Here is a 25,175-nt window from a genome sequence, read left to right as displayed (position 1 = left end):
GTTTAGGTGGACACTTATCACCCATTCACTGTCCCATTCAAGTTTGTACCACTGTTTCGTGGATGGTCGCTATTCTGCTAGTGATGGGACAGCAGCACTGATTTCTGGCAATCAAAGCTGTTTGTATCATTAGGAACTTTCTCTGTTTAGTTCGTGGGCAAAAGGCATATTTCTTGTTCCTGACTGCTATGCAGAATAGCTAAATGTGAGACATGACCTAAATATTCAAAGGAAAGTGTCGTTCTGAGTGCAAGTCCCAAAGAAAATCTAGCATAGAGAGGTAGAATTTAAAAGGGCAAAGCATGCAAAACACTATAATCTTAGGATGACCATTTTACATGCTAGACAAATTCAAGATCATCCACCATTAAAGCAAATTTGAAAATGGCACTCAATGTGGAATGATTTACCAGAACTGATGAATGAAAAAAGGCACCAATTGTTTAGCAACCATATTGTTAATTTCATAACTTAACCATTAAACCCATCTTATTTAAATAAGTCTTCTTTTGAATTAATAAATTTGCTTACTAGTGTCACTAAGAAACTGAAAAGAAAGGATAAACCAAAGTCCATAAAATAGCTAAGTGCTCACAAGCAGACTTTCAGCCACCAGAGCACTTTTGAAACTTGAAACTTTTATAAGAATTCCTTTTCTGACACAAATTAAGATTCCCAGTTAAAATAAGTACAATAATTACATGCATTCGACTTTATGTCTAGTAGTAATTAACCTATCCGTTGTATATACTGCAGAACAGGCAATAAATTTATTTAAATAAATTTGAGCAGCACTTACTCCAGTGGTGCTGACGGGAATGGGATCTGCAGTGTAGAGACTCCTTTTCCCATCATAGACAGGTCTTCTTTCTCCGAAAATCTGAACTTTAAAATGCTGGACCATAGAGTCGACTACTTCCCTACAATAACACAGAACAAGTGACAAATGAGAAAAGTACAAGAAGCAAAAAAGAATCAAAATTCAACATTCTATTTAATAATAAACAAAGCAGTTATACAATACAAGGTAATTTCTAACCCTCTTCCCATCTGAGTGAGTAACTCATATTTGTGTCAATATATAGTCATATTTCCACAGGCAACTACTTCCTGGAATGTACCAAATGACTATGGTACATGATAGCATTCCTGATGAATGGCTTATGCCTGAAATGTCAACTCGCCTGCTCCTCAGATGCTGCCTGACCTGCTGTGCTTTTCTATCACCACACTTTTTGACTACATGATGGCATAGTTAATGAGTACTAATGATCTTATTGAATCTCAGTGTGGCATCAGAACTGGAAGATCTAAAACTGATATGATTTTCTCAGTCTGGCAGCCACAAGAGAAATGCTGGGACCACAAAATATTGCCCTAACTGCTCTCAGTATGGCATACAACAATATGAGCCGAGCCAGCATATTTAAACTCGGCAGAAAAATAGCTGTCTTCCAAAGTTGCTCAGTGTGATCTCTTTCCACAACAACATGATAGGCAAGGTCAGATATGATAGGATAACATCTGGACATCTTGAGATTCATAGTGGGGTCAAAGGGAAGGCATTTGGACTGTTGACCTTTATTTCAAAGGGAATGGAGGATAAAAATAAGGTGGTCTTGCTAAAGCTAAATCCTGTCAGACCACAAATTGTTTTTGCTTCTATTTATGAAAACATACACAGGTAAACAATCCTTAATCTGAAATTCTAAAAAGCGGATAGCTCCGAAATTTTGTGGAGCGTGGAGTGTCGAGCACTATTTTGGCGCGCGAACAGGTGACCCAGCTCCACACTCACTTGAACCACATCACTCAGATGTGACGTGGCGGTGTGGCCCAGCACTGGCAGGTGACAACTGTGTCTCTGCACTCGTACTATTCACACGTGCGTCTACTGTTAGATTTTTTTTATTTCACTGTGAAAATGTCATTTGTTCTGAAAACCAAAATATTCTGAACTCTGAAAAACAACTGGCTCCAAGGATTTCAGACAAAGGATTGTGTACCTGTACCAACTTTTGGAGGTATTCTAGAGAAGGTTTACTAGGTTATGTGCTGAACTTGTATGCTAACTTATTTGTGATTCATGCACAAGGACCCCAAAAAATCACCCTGTGCTGTAACTTTAAGGTTTTCTTCATTTAATATTTAGCTCTTCAACTCTTCTGGCCAAAGTGCATAATTTTGTTTTCCCACATTAATTCTCATCTGCAAGGTTTGCTCACTCATTTAATCTATGTCCTCCTATAGATGCTCAGACATCCTCGCTACTTGACTTCCCATCTATTTTTGTCTGCAAACTTGGCAACAGTACACTCACCTGTCCCATCCAAGTCATTAACATATATTGTAAGTAATTGTAGTCCCAGCACTGTTCCCCATGGCACTCCACTAATTATCGATTGCAAGTCTGAAAAGGTCTCCCTTATCTCAGACACAGACTTCCATTAGTTAACATATTCACTACTGGGGCTAATATATTATCCCCAACTCAATGGCTTTGAATTTATTAAGCAGTCTCATGTACAAAACCTTAGCAAGCATCTTTTGGAAATTCAAATATATTACACCTGCTCATTCCCCATCGTCTATTCTACTTGTATCTTCCTCAAAGACCTCTAATACAGTTGTCAGGCATGATTTGACTCTGACTGATTTTATGATGCATTTCTAAATGCTATTACATCTTTATAATATACATTTTCCTAACGACTGATGTCTAGCTAACTGGCTGACAGATTCCTCCCTTTTTGAATAAAGATATCGTATTGGCAGTTTTTCCACCCGCTGGGACTTTTTCAGAACTTAAGATTCTTGGAAGATTATTATTAGTACATTCAATATCTTGGGGCCATTTCCTTTAAAATGCTCGAATGCAACCTTCAGGTCCAGAGGACTTATAGAACTTTATCCCCACTATTTTGACTGGTACTTTTTTCCCCCTCTGGTGAGTTACTTTGTTTACTTCTGCACTCTCCCTCCATTTTATTTCCCCAGTCTCATTTACAGAGGTGCCCCTGTTTACTTTGGTCTCTCTTCCTTTTGGTTTATTTAAAGCATCTCTTGTAGTTTGTTTTTATATTACTTGATAGTTTGCGCTCAGTTTATTTTTTCCCTTCATTATTCCTTTCTGATCACTAAAGCTTGTCCAATCAGCTAGTTTACCATTAACCTTTGATGCACTTTTTAACAACTTGTCACTATCCTGAACTTGCCAACTAACCACGGTGGGTTTATCCCATTTCTAGAATCTTCCTTCCACACCAACACACATTTTTGCTGCGAGTCATGGATTATTTTCTTAAACATTTGCCATTGTTTCTCAATCACCTTTTCTGTTTAATTTCATTCCCAATCCATGCCAGCCAACTCTGCCTGGTGTTGTGAAAGGGATATACATGTGAAATCATATTTGAACAAACGTGCTAGAGTTTTTTTGAGGATATAACAAGCAGAGTTGTTGAAGCGGAAGAGGTAGATAAATTGTGGATTTCCAGGAGACTTTTAGTAGAGTACCACTTAAAGGGTTATTACACAAGCTTGGAGATCACAGAATTGGGGGTAAACTTTATGGACTGAGAATCAGTTAACATAAGTGACAGGATTAAGGAGTCTTTTTCAGGTTGGAAAGATTAACTAGTGAAGTGTAACAAGGATCAGCCCTACGCCCCTAATTATTTACAATTTATATTAATGGCTTGGAGGAGGAAGCAGAGTGGAATGTATCCAACTTTGCTGATGACACAAAAATAAGTGAGGGCATATTGATGATCGGGACATAAGGAATCTGCAAAGGGATATAAATATGTTGAGTGAGTAGGCAAAACCTGACAGATGGAGTTTAATATGGGAAAATGAGAGGTAGGTGTAATAGGCTGAAGGACTTACTCCTATTCTTAATTCTTACGTTACGTCCCACAAGATGGAAGGTTGCCGAGATTGAAGTGTAATGAGACAAAGCACCTAACTCGGTGCTACTTTTCATTCTCAGGGATAGAAATGCTGTCGTTTCAATTTATTCTTGACCAGCATTTTTACAGAACTAGTAACATTTTCAACTCTAATCTTCTGAATGACCCTCAATTTAAAAGGAAACAACGTATGCTCTGTACATCTTGTTCCAAGAAATGGAAAAATGGTCAACAGTTACAAGTCAGCGAGCCTAACTCTTCTCTGTGATCTTTCCAGTCCTACAAATCGGTGAAGTCTTTGCACTGCTCAAAATCCAGCTTTTTGTACATTTCTCCAATTTTCTTTGTTCCTCTATTCCTGGTTTGCTACAACTTCCACATCTTAGATTATTAAAATCTGAAACCTCCTAGAATTCTTCATAGCCTCTCTTGTATTTCTAGTGTTCTAAGTTATATTAGGTCTAAGTTCTTGGTAACACAGTTGGCGACATTTACCTTGGGCTTTCTTATCATCTATTTACAAAATTAGATCTTGCACAAACTCAGAATATCTGTGTTATTTCAAACTCCAAAGAGGAGTCATGCAGATATCAGAGGTTGTGCCTACAGCGACGCTAATTCTGGAATTAACACAGAAACACAAAAGAGGTGTAGGCTGTTTGGCCCTTTAAGCCTGTTTGCCATTCAATATTGTCATGGCTGATCATCCAACTCAGTACCCTGTTCCAAATTTCTCCCTATACCTTTTGTTCCCTTTAGCCCCAAATAATTATATCTAACTCCTTCTTGAAAACATTCAATGGCTTGGTCTCAACCGCTTTCTGTGGCAGACTTCCATGTGCTCACCACTCTCTGGGTGCAGCGATTTGTCATGAGGCCTGAATGCTGAAAATGTGTTGCTGGAAAAGCACAGCAGGTCAGGCAGCATCCAAGGAGCAGGAGAATTGATGTTTTGGGCATGAGCCCTTCTTCCTGCTCCTTGGATGCTGCCTGACCTGCTGCGCTTTTCCAGCAACACATTTTCAGCTCTGATCTCCAGCATTTGCAGTCCTCACTTTCTCCACGAGTCCTGAATGGCCTACTCCACATCTTTAGACTGTGACTCGGTTCTGGACTCTGGTCTTCAAGGACCTATATACTTTATAATAGTGCCTTACTTGTCCAGAGACACAGGTGTCTACAGCAAAGAGGGAGGTCACAAAATCCATCACGTTTGTGCTCGTCTGTGGCTGAACTGTTTTTAAAAAAAAAAAGGACTTATTTCACAGCCCTGGCCTTTCCCCATGTTTATCTACTTTTCTAAAAAGAGGGCAACAGTGAATGCCTCAGACTTTCTTTGTGCCAGAGATCTCTAAGGTCCAACAAATTGCCCTGTAAAGAATGATCTCCTAACTGTTATTGTTATCTGCAATAACTATTTTAAATCAATACCACCAAAGCTAAGTTCTGAAGAAGGGTCACTGGACCAGAAACGCCAACTGTTTTTTCTCCACATACGCTGCCAGACCTGTTGAATCTTTCCGGCAATCCGAGTTTGTTTCTCTGAGTTTGTGTGGGTGCACAGCTACTCAGAGGTTTCGCACATATGGAAGAGTGACTTGATAAAATCATGAAGGGCATGGAATGGGGAAAATAGTCAAGATGTGTTCCCCAGGGTGAGGGGTGAGGAGTCCAAAACTAGAGGGTACAGGCATAAGGTGAAAGGGGAAAGATTTAAAAGGGACCCAAGGGACAACTTTTTTTAAACGCAGGGAGTGGTGCGTGTACGGAACAGATTGCCAAAGGAAGTGGAGGAGGCTGATACAATTACAACATTTAAAAGGCATGTGGATGGGTTTATGAATAGGAAGGGTTTAGAGGGATATGGGCCAAGTGCTGGCAAATGGGACTAGATTAGATTGGGATATCTGGTCCGCATGGACAAGTTGGACTGAAGGGTCTGTTTCCGTGCTGCACATCTCTATGTCTCTAATACCATTCATTACCAGAGAAAGTAATGTTTCCCTCTTCATTTCATCAAAAGCCTTTACAATTTAAATCTCCTTTTAGTCTTTTCTGCTTCAGTTGAAAAAGACATAGTAGCTTGCTAAGCAAGCAGTACCTGCTCTCAGTGGCGTTATGAAAAGAACACAGCCTAAATACTGCAGAAATCAAGAATTTGATGAGATTGGGTTTTCATTATCGTGGAGGAAAGAGATGCTGCTTTTAACCTCTAAATTGTTGTACCGGCCTATGTAAGCTTGAGGCAATATGGACTTCAAAGTTCTGTTGAATGTTTAGTGCAAGTTCATACATATAATACTAAAAATACTTGAAATTAGAAATAGATAAAACAACATAAAATAACCTAGACTATGATATGACAGAAACGAAAACAGAAACCTCTGGAGAAAATCAGGAGGTCTGGAGCTCGTCATCAGACTCAACACATTAACTCTGCTTTCTTCCCACAGTTGCTGCCAGACCTGGTGAGTTTCTCCAACAATTTGTTTTTTTGTTTCAGACCTCCGGCATCTGCAGTTCTTTGTTTTATTTTAGGATATAACAGAGCAGGTTATGTGTCTAAGCTGCAGCTTTGTGAGAGTTTGTGGACAGTGAGATTGTCCCAAGTGAACACATCTGCAGTCAGTCAATGCTTCCATTCAAATCTCTCCAATTCAGTGGTCATTTAAATGCAAACTGGAAATACTGATGGATAAATGAGAGGGGCAGCAGTACCTGGGCAGTTTGCTCTAGATAACACCTCGAGATGCAAGTTCAGAATAAAATTGGTACAACCAATAGTCTTTACTATATGCAGAATTTGGTGAGCTAGAGAAAAAAGGATTCATCACAAATGATTCTAAACAACTGGCACAATGTATTTATGATGACAAGGATAAAGCCTAGTGTGGGGACAAGAAAAAGCTGAACCACAGCACCTTGTAGCTGATGGTGGACCGAAGAGGGGAAGCATAATGTGGCATTTGTAGGAGATTCAATAATGAAGGGAACATCAGCAGCATCAAGAAGGATACTTGATGTGTTGCCTTTACTGTGCCTGAATGAGTAACATCTTTCTTTGCCTCTCATGTACTTTCTATGTATGTACATGCAATTTTTAAATACTTCCTGGTTTAGATGAATCTGAATGAAGATTCTTCTGTTTGACTGAACAGTGACATTGATTAACTTCTTGAACTTGTACTACCATTCAATTGATTTGTAACATACAGCTTCATATAGTCATACAGCATGAAAACAGACCCTTTGGTCCAACTCGTCCATGTTGACCAGACAGCTCAATCTGATCTATTCCCATTTGCCAGCATTTGGCGCACATCCCTCTAAACCATTCCTATTCATATACCCATCCATGCCTTTCAAAAGCTGTAATTGTACCAGCCTCGGCCACTTCCTTTGGCAGCTCATTCCATAAACGCACCACTCTCTGCGTAAAAAAGTTGCCCCTTAGGCCCCTTTTAAATCTTTCCCCTCTCACCTTAAGCCTATGTCCTCTAGTTTTGGACTCCCCCACCCTGGGGAAAAGACCTTGGCTATTCACTCTAATCATGCCCCTCATGATTTTATAAATCTCTACAAGGTCACCCCCCCAATCCTTATTGTTCAACTTTGTCCCAGATTTCTTATTCTCTTTAGTTCATCTAATAACCACAATCTCCTCTGATATACAGCATGACTAATTCTGCTGAATTCAAGAATTCCTTGCTCCAGAAACAGAATGTCCTAATGAGGAGTACAAATGTACTCCCTATATAAATTGAGGACGTACGGTTACTCATGTGTTGCAGTTATAAATTTCATTTGCTGTTATACATCTAACTAATTGAACTGTTTAAAAGAAAAAAAAAAGAGTAGCATAAGCACAAACTCCCATTAGTACTAACTCTGTCCAAGATCAGGTTTTACCTTCTCACTTTATACAGATATAAGATGTAAAAAGACTCATTCCAAAATCAACGTCCAGTTGAGCATGAAACTCAACCTTTATTTGTTCACAGAATACAGTATGAGCATCACTGGCTGGGCCAGAATTTATTACCATTCCTAATTGCCCAAAGGGCACTTAAGAGTCAACAAAATTGCTTTTGGGTTTGGAGTCACATGATGGGCAGACCAGGTAAGAATGGCAGATTTCCTTCCCCAAAGGGCATTTAGTAGTGGCCTTGATTCATTAGTGAACCCATGGTTCACTAAAATGAGTTTTTGCAACAATCAAAAGTAGTTCCCTGATCATTAAACTTTTATTTTATTCTAATTTTTATTGAATTCATTTTCACCATTTAGGGATTCAAATCCATACTCCTCAGAATATTAACCTAGGGTTAATAATGACATTACCACTACACCACCTCCTCTGAAGTCAAGTTTGATTTAATTGATATCAAGGATGCTTTTCTGAATTAGTGACAGCAATTTATCAAAAGATTAGAAATGTTGGGAGCCATTGCAGAATAAGTCATACTGTCATTATAAACTTTCACTAAAGACTTCTTGAGAAAGGCACCAGAATTCCAACATTCTTCAGTAAAATCCTATAGGTTAATTAGATACAGAAATACCATTCATTATTAGAAATTCACAGATGTCTGCACCACTTCAGAATTCAACATTCTTCCATGAAAGAAATTATACTGCAGGCAGCAGCTTGCTTCTTTGACTTGCACATAGTCTACTGAGTGCTCCAAGTTGCTGCAATGGCAATAACATTTACCATTAGTCAATGATAAATGTAGTCCTGAAGCCACCGTCAGCAATAACCCTTGCAAATGATCTTCATTTGTGGGCAGTTGGTACCTACCCAACTGTTAGGACAGCAATTTCCCACACCTGGAAGTAACTACAAACTTCATAATGTGTGCATTATACAAATAATAAACACCTTAGAATGCTAATGCTGCAACCTAATTTTCGGATCCATATGACTGTTGTATCATTGCTTGAATGAATCAAAGTGTCAACTAGGATTCCCAGAGATTAGTGCCATGCCATTCTAAGCTACTCAGTTGCCTCTAAATTGCATATGGCTTTCCATTAATTTAATTATCCATGAACTGATTTACAGTGCACTCAATTATGAAATAATATCACTAATCCTCCACTGATTTGGACAAAGACTGTTCAAGTGCTGGTAAAAAAACTTTTCAAACTAAACCTTCCTGTGACCTTTCTTCTCCAGACCAAGTAAAATCCAACTGACATAGTAGGTGGAGTCCTCATTCGAAATATTTGTTATACAGCTAAGATACTAAATACTGCCAGCCTTCAGGTCAAATTTGATATTTTTTTCAATAGTAGAACATGATATTACATGTATTGTTTTCTTCAGTGGCTAAAATGGCATAATATGCCAGATAGAAACGCAAGCAATTTTTTGTCTTGCTCTGAAATCTCTCAGTAAAGATTTTTAAAAATAATTCTGCAACACTGAACAGCTGGAGGATGCAGAAGGTTGGTTATTAAATGTAAATACCAGAGGCACTGTGGTAGATCTGGATAATCTGATGCAATGCATCATAGATTGATAGGTTTATAAATTTGATTCCTTATGTGCTTATTTGTGATCTTAATCCTGGGGTCGTGCAAAGAATTGGAATGCTCCACTCGTCAGACAGATCGATTTTTCACACTGATTACCTATAACACCAAACAAGCCTGTATTTTATAGTACTTCTTAAGCTCATTTGAGATGTAAAACAAACCATAAATTTAAAATATCATAAAGATCTTGTAAGTAGTATAGACTGTTCCTTTTACTCACATCCTAATGCCAATTATGTTATTGAGTTATTGTATTTATGTATTAAAAGTATCTTTTTTATTGCTCAGTGATGTATTACTTAAATGCCAACATCAAATGACACGTCAGTCTTCTGTGCTCTACAGACAGAGTCATAGCATCCCACAATACAGACATGCCCTTTGGCTCAAACTGGTCCATCCGACCAAACCGTTCATCAACACTAATCCCATTTCCCTACACTTAGCCCATATTCCTTCTAAACCTTTCCGATCTATGTATTTGCCCAAATGCTTTTAAAATGTTGTTACTGTACACACCTCAACCACTTCCACCAGCAGCTCATTCCATATGCGTTCCACCCTCTGTGTAAAAGCATTGTCCCTCAAGTTCTTTTTTATTCTTTCCCCTCTAACCTTAAACTGATGCCCTTCAGTCCTTGATTCCCCAAGCCTGGGAAACAGACTGAGTACATTCACCATATCCATGCCTCTCATTATGTTATACATTTCTATAAGAGCCCCCCATAGTCTCCTACGCTTGAGAGAAAAGAAGTCCTCTCCCTAAAACTCAGACCCATTGAGTCCTGGCAATATCTTTGTAAATTTCTTCTGCATTCTTTCCAGTTTAATAACACCATTCCTACAGCAAAGTGACCAAAACTGAACACAATACTCCAAGTGCGCCTCACCAACATCCTGTGCAACTGCAACATACCTTTTACCAACTTCAATACTCAATATCCTGACTGAAGGTCAGTGTACCAAAAGCCTTTGTCACTCCCTTGTCTATCTGTGACTCTACTTTCTGAGAATCATACACCTGAACTCCAAGGTCTCTGTTCCACTACACCCCTTAAGGCCTTATGATTCATCATGAAACTCCTACCTTGATTTGACTTTCCAAAATGCAAGACCTCACACTTACTTATATTAAACTCCGTTTGACATTTCTCAGCCCACTTCCCCAGCTGATCAAGATCCTGCTGCAATTTCTGATAACCTTCCTCGCTGTGCATGATACCTCCTATTTTAGTGTCATCTGCAAACATACTATTCATGCCTTGTACATTCTCATCCAAATCATTGATATAGATAACAAACAGCAATGGGCCCAGCACTGACCAAAGGTACTCTACTAGTCACAGGCCTCCAGTTCAAAAAGCATCCTTTCACTATTACCCTCTGCTTCCTACCATCAAGCCAATTGTATATCCAATTTTCCAGTTCCCCCGGAATCCATGTGATCTAATCTTCCAGAGCAGTTTACCATGTAGAATCATATCAAAGGCCTTATTGAAATCCACGCAGACTACCTCTACTGCCCTGCCCTCCAACTTTTCTGGTCACTTCAAAAGAACTCTAACAAATTTGTGAGGCATGATCTTCCACATACAAAGCCATGCTGACTACTCCTAATCAAACTCTAATTCCAAATGCATGCATATCTTATCTCTCAGAATCTTCTCAAGTAACTTACCAACCACAGATGTTAGGCTTACTGGTTTATAGTTCCCAGGTTTTTCTTTGCAGCTCAATAAGGGCACAACATTTGCTACCCTTTAGTCTTTCAGGACCTCATCTGTGGCTAACGATGTTGCAAAAATATCAGCCAGGGACCTGGCAATTTCTTCTCTAACCTCTTGCACTGTTTTGGATATATCTGGTCAGGACCACCTTCATACAATCTAATGCATCCAACACCTCTACTGAGAATATGGACTATCACCAAGATATGACCACTAACTTCCCCAAGTTCCAAGGTCTTCATGTCTTTTTCCATTGGAAACACAGGAGAAATATTCATTGAGCACCTCACCCACCTCATGTGGTTCTACATATACATGTCCACTTTGGTCCTGGGGGGTCGCATTCTCTCCAGTTATTCTTTTTCCTTTTATATACTTAAAGAACCTCTTTGGATTCATCCTAAACTTCTCAGCCAAGGCTATCTCATGCCCACTTTTCACCACCTTGATTTCCTTCTTCAGTAAACTCCTGTATCCCCTCCACAGCTACAGGAATTCTCTTGATCCCAGCTGCCTGTACCTGAGCCATACCTCCTTTTTTTCTGGTCAAAGCCTCAATATCTCTTGTCATCCAGGGTTTGCTATTCCTCTCAAGCTTGCCTTTAACCCTCCCAGGAAGGGATAGACCTTGAACTCTAGCAATTTCATGTTTAAAGACCTCCCACTTGCTGGAGGTCCCTTTGTCTGCAAACAAACTACTCCAATCAATACCTGCAAGCTCATGTTTAATTCGATCAAAATTCGCCTTCCCCAATTTAGAACTTGATTAGATGATTGGATTCCCTACAGTATGGAAACAGGCCCTTCTGCCCAACAAGTCCACACCTACCCTCCGAAGAGTAACCCACCTAGACCCATTCCCCCATATTTACCCCTGACTAATACACCTAACAACACTATGGGCAATTTAGCATGACCAATTCACCTAACCTGCACATCTTTGGATTGTGGAAGGAAACTGCAACACCTGGGGAAACCCACGCAGACATGGAGAGAATATGCAAACTCCACACAGACAGTTGCCCGAGGCAGGGATTGAACCCAGGTCCCTGGCGCTGTGAGGCAGCAGTGCTAACCACTGAACCACTGTGCCGCCAGTGCGGACCAGTTTTATACCTCTCCATAATTATTTTAAAATTAATAGAGCTATGATCACTGGTCCTACAATCACCCCAATGTCACCTCGGTTACCTGTTTGGCCCTATTTCTCAAGAGTAGGTTGAGTTTTGCCTCTTCCTGAGCAATACAAAATATGCTGCAAAACAACATATTCAAGTTTAAGTAAAAGGTGTGTACAAATGTAACAGTACACTGACGCTCCTTATTTTCACCTTAGGACTTATCTGTCTCTATACGCACCTGTTTACCCTGCGAGGACATTTATCTGGTTTAATATCTACCTCATAGAGGTAGACGTCAATCTTTGGGATATCTACTTGGAAGCAGTTGGCCAGCAGTTTAATCGGCTTTCCCATGGTGCCACATCCTGGACGCCTTGGCACCGTGAAAAGGGGCTGAGCCCCAACAGCTCCTGCAAGAATGGAAAAGAAAATCATTGAAAAATCACTTGAAGGTTCATAGCTCTTTTCATTTAAAAGTTAACACCCCTATTTGTTTTGATGATAATTATGTATGAAATGTGACAGCGCATAACTGGCTCCCAGACCACCAGAAAAATGGCATTCCACACCCCAAAACCTAAAAGGAAGCGCTTGGTCTCTAATCAACTCCTCCCCACAATGATCTTGAGGACAACAAGATCGTAAATGTTGTAGGATGTTATGCAAGTATGTAATTGATGGTGGCAATATGCTGTATTGCAACGCCACAGGGAAGCACAAAATCTTAACATGCCACACATATCAATCTGAAAATTTGAATTATTTAGTGCTGTGGTTCGAAGCATTTTCTTTGCCGATGGTTGTGATGGAGGAATGTTGTTCAACATAAAATTAAATATCTTTGTCATATGCTTATATAATATTAAAACTTGGTTTCACCCATTTGAAAAAGCAAAAATTTATTAAAATAAATCAAATACAAGAATCTCTCAGGCAGGTATATTGATCTAACTTCAATGAATTTCATCTATAAACAAGAGCAATTATGACAAAGACTACCAACAAGTGAACACTCAGAAATATACAGGAAAATGGTAGTTACAAATGGAGACCCATTGAACAAATTAAATGCCAAAGAAACACCGGTCTACAGAAAGAGGGAAAATATAATTCAGTCAATTATTACTGTGTCAGTCTATTCACAGTCAAAGTGATGGAAGGAACTATGGACAGTGATATCAAGCATTACTGGCATACCACTAACTTGCACACTGCTCATGCGAGGACCAAATTTCACTACAGTCTTGGCATAGTGGAATTTAATTCAATTAAGTCATAAATCTAAAGTGAAAAGGTCAGACAGCAGTCTCAGAAATGGCAATCATGAAATTAACAGATTATCATAAAAATGCATTCTGATTCATAAATGTCCTTGAGGGAAGGAAATCTGTCTTCTTTAGAGTTTGACCAACACAAAACTGCAGATTCACAGCATATAGTTGACCCCTTAGTGCCCGAAACAGGTTCAAGCATATCAAACTGCAGAAAAATCAAAAAATAAAATTGGACAGTCTCTCTTACATTGACCCAGGCGGTAGAAAATGGGAAGCCTTCAAAAATGAGATAACGAGAGTCCAGAGACAGTATGTCCTGTTAGGATGAAAGGAAAGGTTGGTAGGTGTACGAAATGCTGGATGACTAGAGAAATTTAGAGTTTGGTCAAGAAAAAGAAGGAAGCATATGTCACGTATAGACAGTAGAGGTCGAGTGAATCCTCAGAAGAGCAAAAAGGCAGTAGGAGTACACTTAAGAGGGAAATCAGGAGGGCAAAAAGGGGACATGAGATAGCTTTGGTAAATAGGGTTAAGGAGAATCCAAAGGGATCTTACAAATATATTGAGCACAAAAAGGTCACTAGGGAGAGAATAGAGCCATTCAAAGATTGGCAAGGCAGCCTATGTGTGGAACTGCAGGGTTTACTGAGGAGAAGGACATGGAAGATGTAGAATGTGAGGAACTGGATGGTGACATCTTGTAAAATGTCCATATTATAGAGGAGGAAGTGCTGGATGTCTTGAAATGCACAAAAAGTGGATAAAAAGATAGGGTACTGGGCTAATGGTCGGATACTTGGTAGTGTGGATGAGCAGATGGATTCTGGTGTCCATGTACACAGATCTCTGAAAGTTGCCACCCAGGTAAATAGTGCGGTGAAGAAGGCATATGGCGTACTGGCTTTTATTGGTAGAGGAATTGAGTTCCGGAGTCCTGAGGTCATGTTGCAGTTGTATAAGACTCTGGTGCGGCCGCATCTGGGATTGACAATGTCTCACAACATAAGGTTTAACATAGACTTATTCCTGGCTGTTTCCGTGACGTTTTGTTTTAAGATACACATTTTCTTTACTCAGCGAGTCGTGAGTTCATGGAATACCCTGCCAGTAGCATTGGTGGACTCTCCCTATTTATGGGCATTTGAACGGGCATTGGATAGGCATATAGAGGATAGTGGGCTAGTGTAGGTTAGGTGGGCTTGGATCGGCGCAACATCGAGGGCCAAAGGGCCTGTACTGCGCTGTATTTTTCTATGTTCTAATCCGCAGGATCTGATCAGGTGTACTCTAGAACTCTGTGGGAAGCTGGGTAAGTGATTGCTGGGCCCCTTGCTGAGATATTTGTATCATCAATAGTCACAGGTGAGATGCTGGAAGACTGGAGGGTAGCTAATGTGATATCACTATTTAAGAAAGATGGTAAGGATAAGCCAAGGAACTATAGACCGGTGAGCCTGGAATTGGTGGTGGGCAAGTTGCTGAAGGGAATCCTGAGGGACAGGATTTACATGTATATGGAAAGGCAAGGACTGATTAAGGATAGCCAACATGGCTTTGTGTATGGGAAATTGTGTCTCACTAACTTGAGTTTTTTGAAGTAGTAACGAAGAGGATTGATGAGGGTAGAGTGGTGGACGTGACCGACATGGACTTCAGTAAGGCATTCGAAAAGGTTCCTCATGGTGACTGGTTAGCAAGGTTAGGTCACATGGATTACAGGGAGAACTAGATATTTGGATACAGAACTGGCTCAAAAGGTAGAAGACAGAGGGTGGTGGTGGAGGGTTGCTTTTCCCACTGGTGGCCTGTGACCAGTTATGTGCCACAAGGATTGTTGCTGGTTGCACTGCTTTTCCTCATTTATCTTAATGATTTGGATACGAACATAGCAGGTATAGTTAGTAAAGGTTTGTAGATGACACCAAAATGGAGGTGTATTGGACAGTGAATGTTACCTCAGATCTTGATCAGATGTACTGAGTGGCGGATGGAGTTTAATTTAGATAAATGTGAGGTGCTGCAGTTTGGAAAGGCAAATCAGGGTAGGACGTATGCACTTAATGGTAAAGTTCTGGGAGTTTTGCTGAATAAAGAAATCTTGGAGTGCAGATTCATAGTTTTTTGGAAAGTGAAGTTGCAGGTAGATAGGGTAGTGAAGGCAGCATTTGGTATGCTTTCCTTATTGGTCAGAGCATTGAGTATAGGAGGTCATTATGCAGCTGTTCAGGACATTGGTTAGGCCACTTTTGGAATATTGTGTAATCCTGCTCTGCCTCCCACAGCAAGGATGTTGTGAAACTTGGAAGGTTCAGAAAAGACTTACAAAGATGTTGCCGGGGTTGGAAGGTTTGAGCTACTGGGCGAGGCTGAATAGGCTGGGGCTATTTTCTCTGGAGTGCTAGAGGGAGGACAGACCTTTTGGAGGTTTACAAAATCATAAGGGACATGGATAGGGTAAATATTCGAGGCCTTTTCTTTGCCCTGGGGTGGCGAGTCCAGAACTAGAATGCATAAGTTTAAGGCTGAGAGGGGAAAGATTTAAAAGGGACCTAAGGGGCAACCTTTTCACAGAGGATGGGGAGTATATGGAATGAGCTGCCAGAGAAAGTGGAGGAAGCTGGTACAATTACAGCATTTAAAAGGCATCTGGATGTGAGTTGGAAGGGTTTAGAGGCATATGGGCCAAGTTCTGGCAAATGTGACTAGATTATTCAAAGTTTGAGAGAAGATTTGTAGCTCGGGTGCTCGTTGCTGTGGTTCTGTTCGCCGAGCTGGAAGTTTTTGTTGCAAACGTTTCGTCCCCTGTCTAGGTGACATCCTCAGTGCTTGGGAGCCTCCTGTGAAGCGCTTCTGTGGTGTTTCCTCCGGCATTTATAGTGGCCTGTCCCTGCCACTTCCGGTTATATAGGACAAATGTACGCTGTAGTGGCCGGTATATTGGGTCCAGGTCGATGTGTTTGTTGATGGAGTTTATGGATGAGTGCCACAAGGTTTAAGCTTGGAAAAACATATTGGTAGCACAAACTGTTGATCACGTTTTGCAAAAGTCATAAAATTTCATAAGAACTGACAGCACAGAAATAGATAAATCAGCCCATCTCAACCATGTGCCACATAAACCTCCTCTTTCTCATCTAACTCGAGCAGCAAATCCTTCTAGTTCATTCTTGCATACGTGAATATGGTAATGTCCATGTTATCCAACACGCACTGGAAAGTCAAAAAAGATTGTTAAGGGATTTCCTGGAAGCACTGCCTTTAACCACACTTGCTCTTCTCATTGACTTCTCACTAGCATGATTTAGCTGCACTGTTGACCCAATAGTCTCACTGAAGTTAGCTTTTCAGAAACCAAGTTAAAACCTCTACCGAATAACTTGGTAAACTGCGCTATGCAGGAACAGTTGTACTGGACAAGCGTTGCTTTCGTAGTTCAGGACTTGGTCTGTGTGTGTGGCTTTCCTGTGTACCTTAGTGGTGAATTCTCCGTTTGGTGTTCTCTGTACCATCACGTCTAGGAATGGGAGTTGGTTGTCCTTTTCTTCCTCTCTCGTGAATCGGATTCCTGGGAGTGTGGAGTTGATGATCCAGTGTGTTTTCTCTATTTCTGTGTTTTTAATGATTACAAAGGTGTCATCAACGACACGACCAGCTATCCCTAGCAGCCACATATGCAGACGACAAGCAACATGAATTTGACTGGGACAACACTACCATTATAGGGCAAGCCAAACAAAGAACAGCCAGGGAATTCCTAGAAGCATGGCACTCATCCACAAACTCCATCAACAAACACATCGACCTGGACCCAATATACCGGCCACTACAGCGGACAGCTGAAACTGACAACCGGAAGCGGCAGGGACAGGCCACTATAAATGCCGGAGGAAACACCACAGAAGCGCTTCACAGGAGGCTCCCAAGCACTGAGGATGTCACCTAGACAGGGGACGAAACGTTTGCAACAAAAACTTCCAGCTCAGCGAACAGGACCACAGTGACTAGATTAATTTAGGATATCTGGTCGGCATGGACAAGTTGGACTCCAGGGTCTGTTTATGTGCTGTACATCTCTAAACTCTGCCTGCCAAAGGCATATTGAGACCAATCTACCCTGCAAAGTCTTTCACACTAACTCCATGGACTTGTACTAAAATTGGGAGCCCACAGTCTTCCCTTGTGTTAAACATCAGTTGCAAGGAGAATGGAGGGTGTTAAGGGCACAATATACTCTGGCTGGGGGACTCTAATATTCCTCACTAAGAGTGGTTTAGTCGTGCCATTATTGACTGAGCTGATGAGTTCTAAAGGACATAACGGATAAGACTGGGCCTGAAGCAGGTAGTGAAGGAACGGAGAGATTACTTGATTTCATCCTCTCAAATCTACCTATTCCAGATGCATTTGTTCATGGCAATGTTGGTAACAATTACCTAAAGTCTTTGCATTACCCTATTTCCTATAAAGAATAAGGCAACAATGTGATGGAATACCCTGCCTGGAAATCAATCTCAACAATGTGCAAAGAATGGATTGAAAGCCACTGTCAATGTTTGTCTGACAAACAAATAATAAAATACTGGAAGGTTAAAAATTAAACAACATATCAAGACTGCCAATAAAAAAAGTAGGAACATTACATTTATTTTAGACTACAGGCAAAAGTTTGGTTAGACACAATAGAAAGCCTTTATAATAGATTATCTTTATAATGCCCCTTTCTCCCCCAAAGTGTCCTATCCCCAAATATAGTTATGATTTGGAGATGCCGGTGTTGATTTCAATAAATGAACTCTTGATTTCCATCAAAAAGCCACAAGCCGTAGGAAACACATTATCACCCACAAGATATGTCAATGATGTAGATCATTGACTCTTTGGACTTCCTCAGACTGGAGGAAAAGAACTATTTTAGAATGTTGTAAAAGCAGACAGCACTGCTGATTTCACTGAAAACCAGACATTGCCGAATTTGATTGTTTTTAAAGAGCTCGAATAGAAAACAATTTCTGTATTTAGCATCGCCTGTTCTTTCGGAATACACTTACCCACACACCCACAAAGTGACACAGTCCGTATCACCACCTACAGAACATCACTCACTCATTCAAAACTTAAAATGTCAAATAATGGAGAGGATTAAATCATCAGACAAACTGTAGAACTCACCCCCACAGAACAGTACTAACAGCACAAAATGAACACAGCTTCAGTAAATCAACATAGCTGCACCCATAACGTACCTTGGAAAATAAAAGAATGTCTGAATTCAGTAGACCAAGGCCAGCAACAGACCCTCTCCCCTTATAAAACATAAAATGCATATTACAGAAACTAAATAACCAATGTTCGTCACAAGGAAGAAAACCGTATTAACCTCATATGGAATTGTGCAGCACAGAAACAGACTATTTACTACAACAGTATTAAAATACTTTTAATTAACCTGGTCAAATGTGTCGTGACCTGTCTGGGGCAGGTGGGACTTGAATCCAGGCCTGGAGGTAGCGATACTATCACTGTGTGACAAGATCAACATAGGTACTGAAACCACAGATCTCTCGATCTATTGACTGTGCAACAGATGTATGCTGATGTTTACATGACATAGAAGCCTCTTCCCTCCTTTCCTTATCTCTCTATGCCAACATTTCCTGCTTCTTTCTTCCTGAGATTTACAGGACATGGATGTTGTTGGCTGAGACAGCATTAATTGACTGATCTCCAACACTGTCTTTGTGGAGTTTGCACATTCTCCCAGTGTCTGCGTGGGTTTCCTCTGGGTGCTCCAGTTTCCTCCCACAGTCCAAAAATGTGCAGGTTAGGTGAATGGACCATGCTAAATTGCTCATAGTGTTAGGTGAAGGGGTAAATATAGGGGAATGGGTCTGGGTGGGTTGCTCTTCGGAGGGTCGGTGTGGACTTGTTGGGCCAAAGGGCCTACTTCTACACTAGGTAATCTAATCAAATCAAACTACAATCATTATTCTTTGTTCCAGGTATGATTCCAACCAGTGAAGAGTATTCCCCTTGATGTCCACTGACACACTTAGTCAAACACAACCTTGATATTGAGGGCAGTCACTCTCACCTCAACTCTGGAATTCAGCTCCTTTGTCCATCTTTGAACCAAGGCTGTAATGAGATGAAGAGCTGAGTAGCTGTGGCAGAACTTAACTGGGCTCCAGTGAGCAAGTGCTGTGAGATATCACGTTCCAGGTTGACAGCACCTTCCATCACTTTACTAATGATTGAATGTAAATGGATGGGGCTTAATTGACTGTTTTGGACTTTTTTTTGTTTTTTTTATTTTATGTACAGCACCTGCTTGGCTAGGGATGCAACACATTCTGGAGTACGTCTTCAGTACTTTTGCCGGAATGCTGTCAATACCCATATACCTTGCAGTATCCAGTGCCTCCAATTGTCTCTTGATATCAAATTGCCTGAAAACTTGTATCTGTAATGTTTGGATCATCCATTCTGCATTTTTGGAAGAAGATTATTGCATCTACTTCAGCCTTGTTTTTTGCGCTGATGTGCCTTGCTCCCCCATCGTTGAAATGGGGATATTTGTGGAAACTCTTCCTCCAGTAATTTGTTTAATTATCCACTGCAATTCAGGACTGAAAGTGGCAGAAATGAAGAACTTCAGTCTGATTTGTTGGATGTGGAACTATATACAGCTAACCCAATTTTAGCAAAAGTCTCCAGCAAGGAGGACTTTACAGGCTGACAGCATTGTGGTTTCTGATGCCTTAGTCGATGTCGTGTGGTCTGTCCAGTTTCACTCCTTTTTTCCTTTCTCGTGGTTGATAGAATTGAATGACTTTCGGTTAAGGGTCAACCACATTTGGAGTCATATTTACATAGACCCAACAAGGTAAGGATGGCAGTATCCTTCTCTGAAGTACATTAGTGAACGAGATGGGTTTTTTACAACAATGTTTTCATGACAATATGATAATTTTAGTTTTACTTCCATATTTTTATTGAATTCAAATGCCACAGTTTGTCGTGGGGAGATTTGAACAAAAAGGTCCCCAGAACCTTACCTGGGTGTCTGGATTTCTAGTCCAGCAACAATACCACAAGGTGGTCACCTCCACCATGGTTAAAGGCCATTTCATTTTTCCTTAAACGCATTTATACTATGCTACTTGTGGTAGCAAGTTTGACATCTCACTACAATTTGTGTAAAGGAATTTCCCCCTGTTTGGTTTATTGCAACATCTTGTATTGGTGGACCTACTTTTAAGTTTGTTCACAAATAGAAACACTGACTCTACATTTATCCTATTAAAATCCTTAACAATTTTAAAGACTTTTATGAGGCTGCTGCCCATGCCCTTGTACGCCACACACCATCCTAACCAGGAATAATATCAACATTCCTTCACAGTCTTAGGCTCAAAGTCCTGACTTGTTTCCTAATAATACTGAGTAGACCTACACAGCAGGTCATTTGCAGTGGTTCAAGGTAGCAACTAATTATCACCATACCAAGAGCAATTGGAGATAGACAGCATGGGCTGGTCCTGCCACATCCCATGAAAGAACATTTAAAAACACGCAGTCTTCCACCTAGAGAAGAGAACCCCAGCCTGTTTAGTCTTTCCTGACAGACATAATTAAACACACAAATTTTTTAATGTTCAGCTTGCAAGAACAACCATCATACAATCATTGTCTCTAGGAGAACAGAGCAAACACTGTACTAATATAATTGATATCCAGGTATTAGGGATCCAAAGTTGCATTATGTAACTATGCATCAGAGGAATACACAAAACAAATTGTTTCAGTGGAGTTTTAAATTTGTGAAGGAGTGGAAGAACTTAAAAATTGATATGTGTAAATGAATTAAGTTGTCTGTCTATCAGAGTAACACATGACCCCCCTTTTTCAGTGCTAACATTCATGTTTAGGCCTATACTCGACATTCAGATCAACTCTCAATTGTACTAAGAAATGCTAGTACTTAAGAGTCTCAATCCTCACAGACACTTATATTATTCACCTTGAAAAATCAGCAATGGGGTCAAGTGGGTGATGCAGGCCATACTAAGTATACACGCAGGAACAGAAGATACGTCTACACAGAGCTGACAGTGTGCAGCAATGAACACTAGGTACTCCAGCAAGAAGTATGAATCTGGCTTAAAACTAACATCCATAATATTCACTAATCCATTGCTGCTGCAGGAGAAATTGATACTAATATGTGACAATGGAAGAAGAATGAATACGCGTCTGAAAATGAAGAACAAATTGAGCAGAGAGACCAGTCAGTGGCTGGATTTTAAGAAGTGGGTATCAACATGGGTCTTCAAAAACCAACACAATGATTAGGTTGTCACCAGAAATGCAATGTGTGCATATAAGTACATAGATAGGCTAAATCAAACCAGGTAACACTCAAAAGATTTTAGAGCAATACCTAGTTGGTATATTGTTTGAAGGAATAGGAATGTTTAATGTTGTAGGAGAAGAGGAAGGTTTTTTGTTGTTGAAATCAAAATTACCAAAGCTACTCCAGAATGGTAACCTTGGTACCTTAGCAAAAGTGTCTTCGAATGAATTCACTGTAGCCTTGTATCAGATGCTGAAAACAAATGTAATAGATGGTTTTAAAAAAGTTTCAATTGTGGTTATTGAGGTTACTCCTTCTCAATCTCTTCCCCTTGGCTGAGTGGTGATCCTCAGGTTAAACTACTTCTCAAATGAGAGCAGACTATAGTCTGGCATAACTTTGGCTACTTTAAAAAGGATAAAATAAATAAGTTAATTCATTCAATAGTATTTGTCATGTAATTTAAATGAAATTACCATTGTCACGTTTCTTTTCATGCTTTAAAGTGGCAACGAACTACACCAACATCAGTTCACATCTTGTACATGGCGTACAAACAGTCCAGTGAAGATTCAAAATCTTTCCCAAAACAGGGTTGACTTACACGCTGCAATCTAGGGTGTTAATGCTAAAGCCTTTATTTAACATTTAAAATGAAGTATGCCAAATATCACTTTTAGAATACTGACATCTGCCAATTTTAGTCTGTAAATTCAATGGTTTTATTGAAGTGGTGTTAGGCTATAAACTTCATTGTGGATAGGCAATAATACAACTCATTACAAAAATTTGTGCATTTGATCACGGTCGTGATTTTCTATAAAATGGTGGTGAGTTTGGATGAATTTTTTCCAAATTAATTTGATCTTTAAAACATCAGCTGATATTAATCTGAAATCATGAATCTCTATAAATGTCAACCGGTTTACAATATCACTGCAGAAAAAAGCTGATTTTTCAATATCTTGATTTTATCACAATTCAAAATCACTTCAATTTTAATGCAACAATTCCAAAGGCAAGTCACGCTTAATACATTTATTGAAACCCCTTGAAATGTTGGAACATTCTAGACAACATCATTTGTCTTTCAGGAAGACGCCATATCACTATTCTGTTAATTCAGTATTGAAATGTTGACTCTGGAAGTAGTAGGTAGCCTTCATACTCACCGGCAACGTGTCCCTTGACGGTTAAAAGTAACTCTCACAATGTAAAAGTTGCAGCTGCTAAGTCTGAGTAAGGGTGTGAAACAACAGCAACCTGACTGGGAATCTTAAACTGCGAGTTTACCAAATTTGCATGTTTAGCACATTGTAATACAGTGCTGAGACCTGGACAATCTGTTAGGCAGGAGAAAGGGATGAATAGCTTCCACTGTCACTGTCTCAAATGTATTCTTAGAATCTTTTGGTAGGGCAATGTCACCAATTCAGAAGTCCTAGTACACACTAGTTCCATCAGCACAGGGCCCACGTGATGCAGTGTTAGTATTCTATCTCTGGCTGGAAGGTCCATGTCCAAGTCCCATCTGCATCATACATGTATCATAGTATATCCAAATACATTGATTAAAAGTATCCATACTCATTGCTCAGTCAATGACACCTGCACTGGTTCAATCATATTCAAGTGATGTATGATAACAGCACCTCCAAAGACTTTCTGCATGATGGACAAGCCCCTAGGTCACATCCAACAGGTGGTTCACACTTACAAGCATCTACAAGCAATATATGTAAATGATAAACATGAACACTTACAGTTGGGAGTCAGTAGCTGATGGCTGTGACCTCTGGAGGGTGACTGTATGGAAGGGATTGATAGAAGGGAGTAGAAACAAAAACTCAGTTGGCTGGAAAGAGCTCACAGAAAACAGAGGTCAGTGAATTGTGCAGTCTCTCAGCCTACCAACTTGCTCTCTAGCAATGGGTGGAGGTAAGAAACAACAAGGGGAAAGATGACAATGACAGGAACTTTATACTGGCAATATGGCAGGATGGAGAATAAAACAGGAGGCAATAAGGTCATATCATAAAGGCTTTATATTAATCATGGATGACTTCAATCTTCATGTAAATTGGTAAAAATCAGACTGGTAGACTAAAAGAAAACTGCAGAGAGGCAAGTATTCTGTCACCAAGGCACTCTTTATTTACAAGTGCATAGTATAAGGGCTCTGAACAGCCAGATCAAAGCCAGTCTCTAGACTGAGGAGACCTTCTGAATCTCCTGTTTCTCTCTCAAATCAAGGATCTCATCGTCAATGAGATCCACATGGTCCTGTTTCCAATCCTACATTAACATAGCCATGAAGAAGAATTCAGAATGTATTTGGGACAGTTTCTTAGAACAATGTTATAGGTCCAACCAGGGACCAGATAATTTTGGATCTGGTAATGTGCAATATTGTAGATTTAATTAATGAGCTTAGAGTAAGACAGAGTTCCAATGAAAGTGATAACAAAGTAGAATTTAGCATACAGCTTGAGGGAGTCCGAAACAACTGTCCTAAGCTTAAATACAATAAAATACAAAGAAATGAGGGCAGAGTTAACTGGTATGATCTGGGAAAGGGGTTGAGTAGCAATAATGGTTGAGGAACAAAGGCAGATATTTAAGAAAATAGTTCATGGCTCACAACAAAGACAATATCCTTGTGAGAAAGGAGGATCTAGTAAAGAGATAAGGCAACAAGAGTTAACTAGGCAAGTTAAGGAAAGCAACAAAGTTAGGGAAAAAAACATACATCATGGCAAAAATTAGTAGTAAGCCAAAGGATTGGAAAAATTTTAAAAACCAAACGAGAGAGAGAGAGGAAATAAGCTTTGGAGGTGAAACTTGCAAGTACAATTGAGAATATGTATAGAGTATGAGCAGGTAGGGAAAGAGTTAAGTTTTGAGTTTGGTGAAACAAAAGGCTCAGCTAGCATGACTTGGATCAGGTAAGAACTTGCAGTAAACAATGAGGTGCTGGAGGCAAGGTTAGTGGGTTAACAAGGCAGAAAAACATTCAGTATATAAAACCATTTAACAAGCAGCATTCAATATTAAACTCAGTTAACAAGGGGAAAAAGTATTCATTATGTGATGCCAGTTAACAAGGTTATGACCATTCATTATGTAACAGCAGATGGCTGAATCTTTAATTCCCCCTCCCACTCTGCCGAGGACATGCAGGTCCTAGGCCTCCTTCATCGCCACTCTCTCACCACCTGACTCCTGAAGGAAGAACGTTTCATCTTCAG

The 25,175-nt window shown here is 40.0% G+C and overlaps 1 protein-coding gene across 3 annotated transcripts in view; it reads right to left on the bottom strand.

Moving 5' to 3' along the window:
* LOC122563674 (protein argonaute-3) overlaps window positions 1-25,175 on the bottom strand; it is a 133,033-nt gene that overhangs the window by 71,683 nt on the left and 36,175 nt on the right. For 2 of the 3 annotated variants that reach the window (XM_043717723.1, XM_043717724.1), the window contains exons 2-3: window positions 12,539-12,710; window positions 800-920 (exon numbers count right to left, since the gene is read on the bottom strand). In XM_043717723.1, coding sequence (XP_043573658.1) covers window positions 800-920; window positions 12,539-12,710 — 293 coding nt within the window. Of the gene's footprint in view, window positions 1-799; window positions 921-12,538; window positions 12,711-25,175 lie in introns of those variants that run through there. The other variant, XM_043717725.1, reaches the window with a different exon arrangement.

Source organism: Chiloscyllium plagiosum, chromosome 27, assembly GCF_004010195.1.
Source record: "Chiloscyllium plagiosum isolate BGI_BamShark_2017 chromosome 27, ASM401019v2, whole genome shotgun sequence".
Classification (NCBI taxonomy): Eukaryota; Metazoa; Chordata; class Chondrichthyes; order Orectolobiformes; family Hemiscylliidae; genus Chiloscyllium; species Chiloscyllium plagiosum.
The sequence above is the reverse complement of the archived record's forward strand: the minus strand, read 5'-3'. Positions and strand labels throughout refer to the sequence as shown.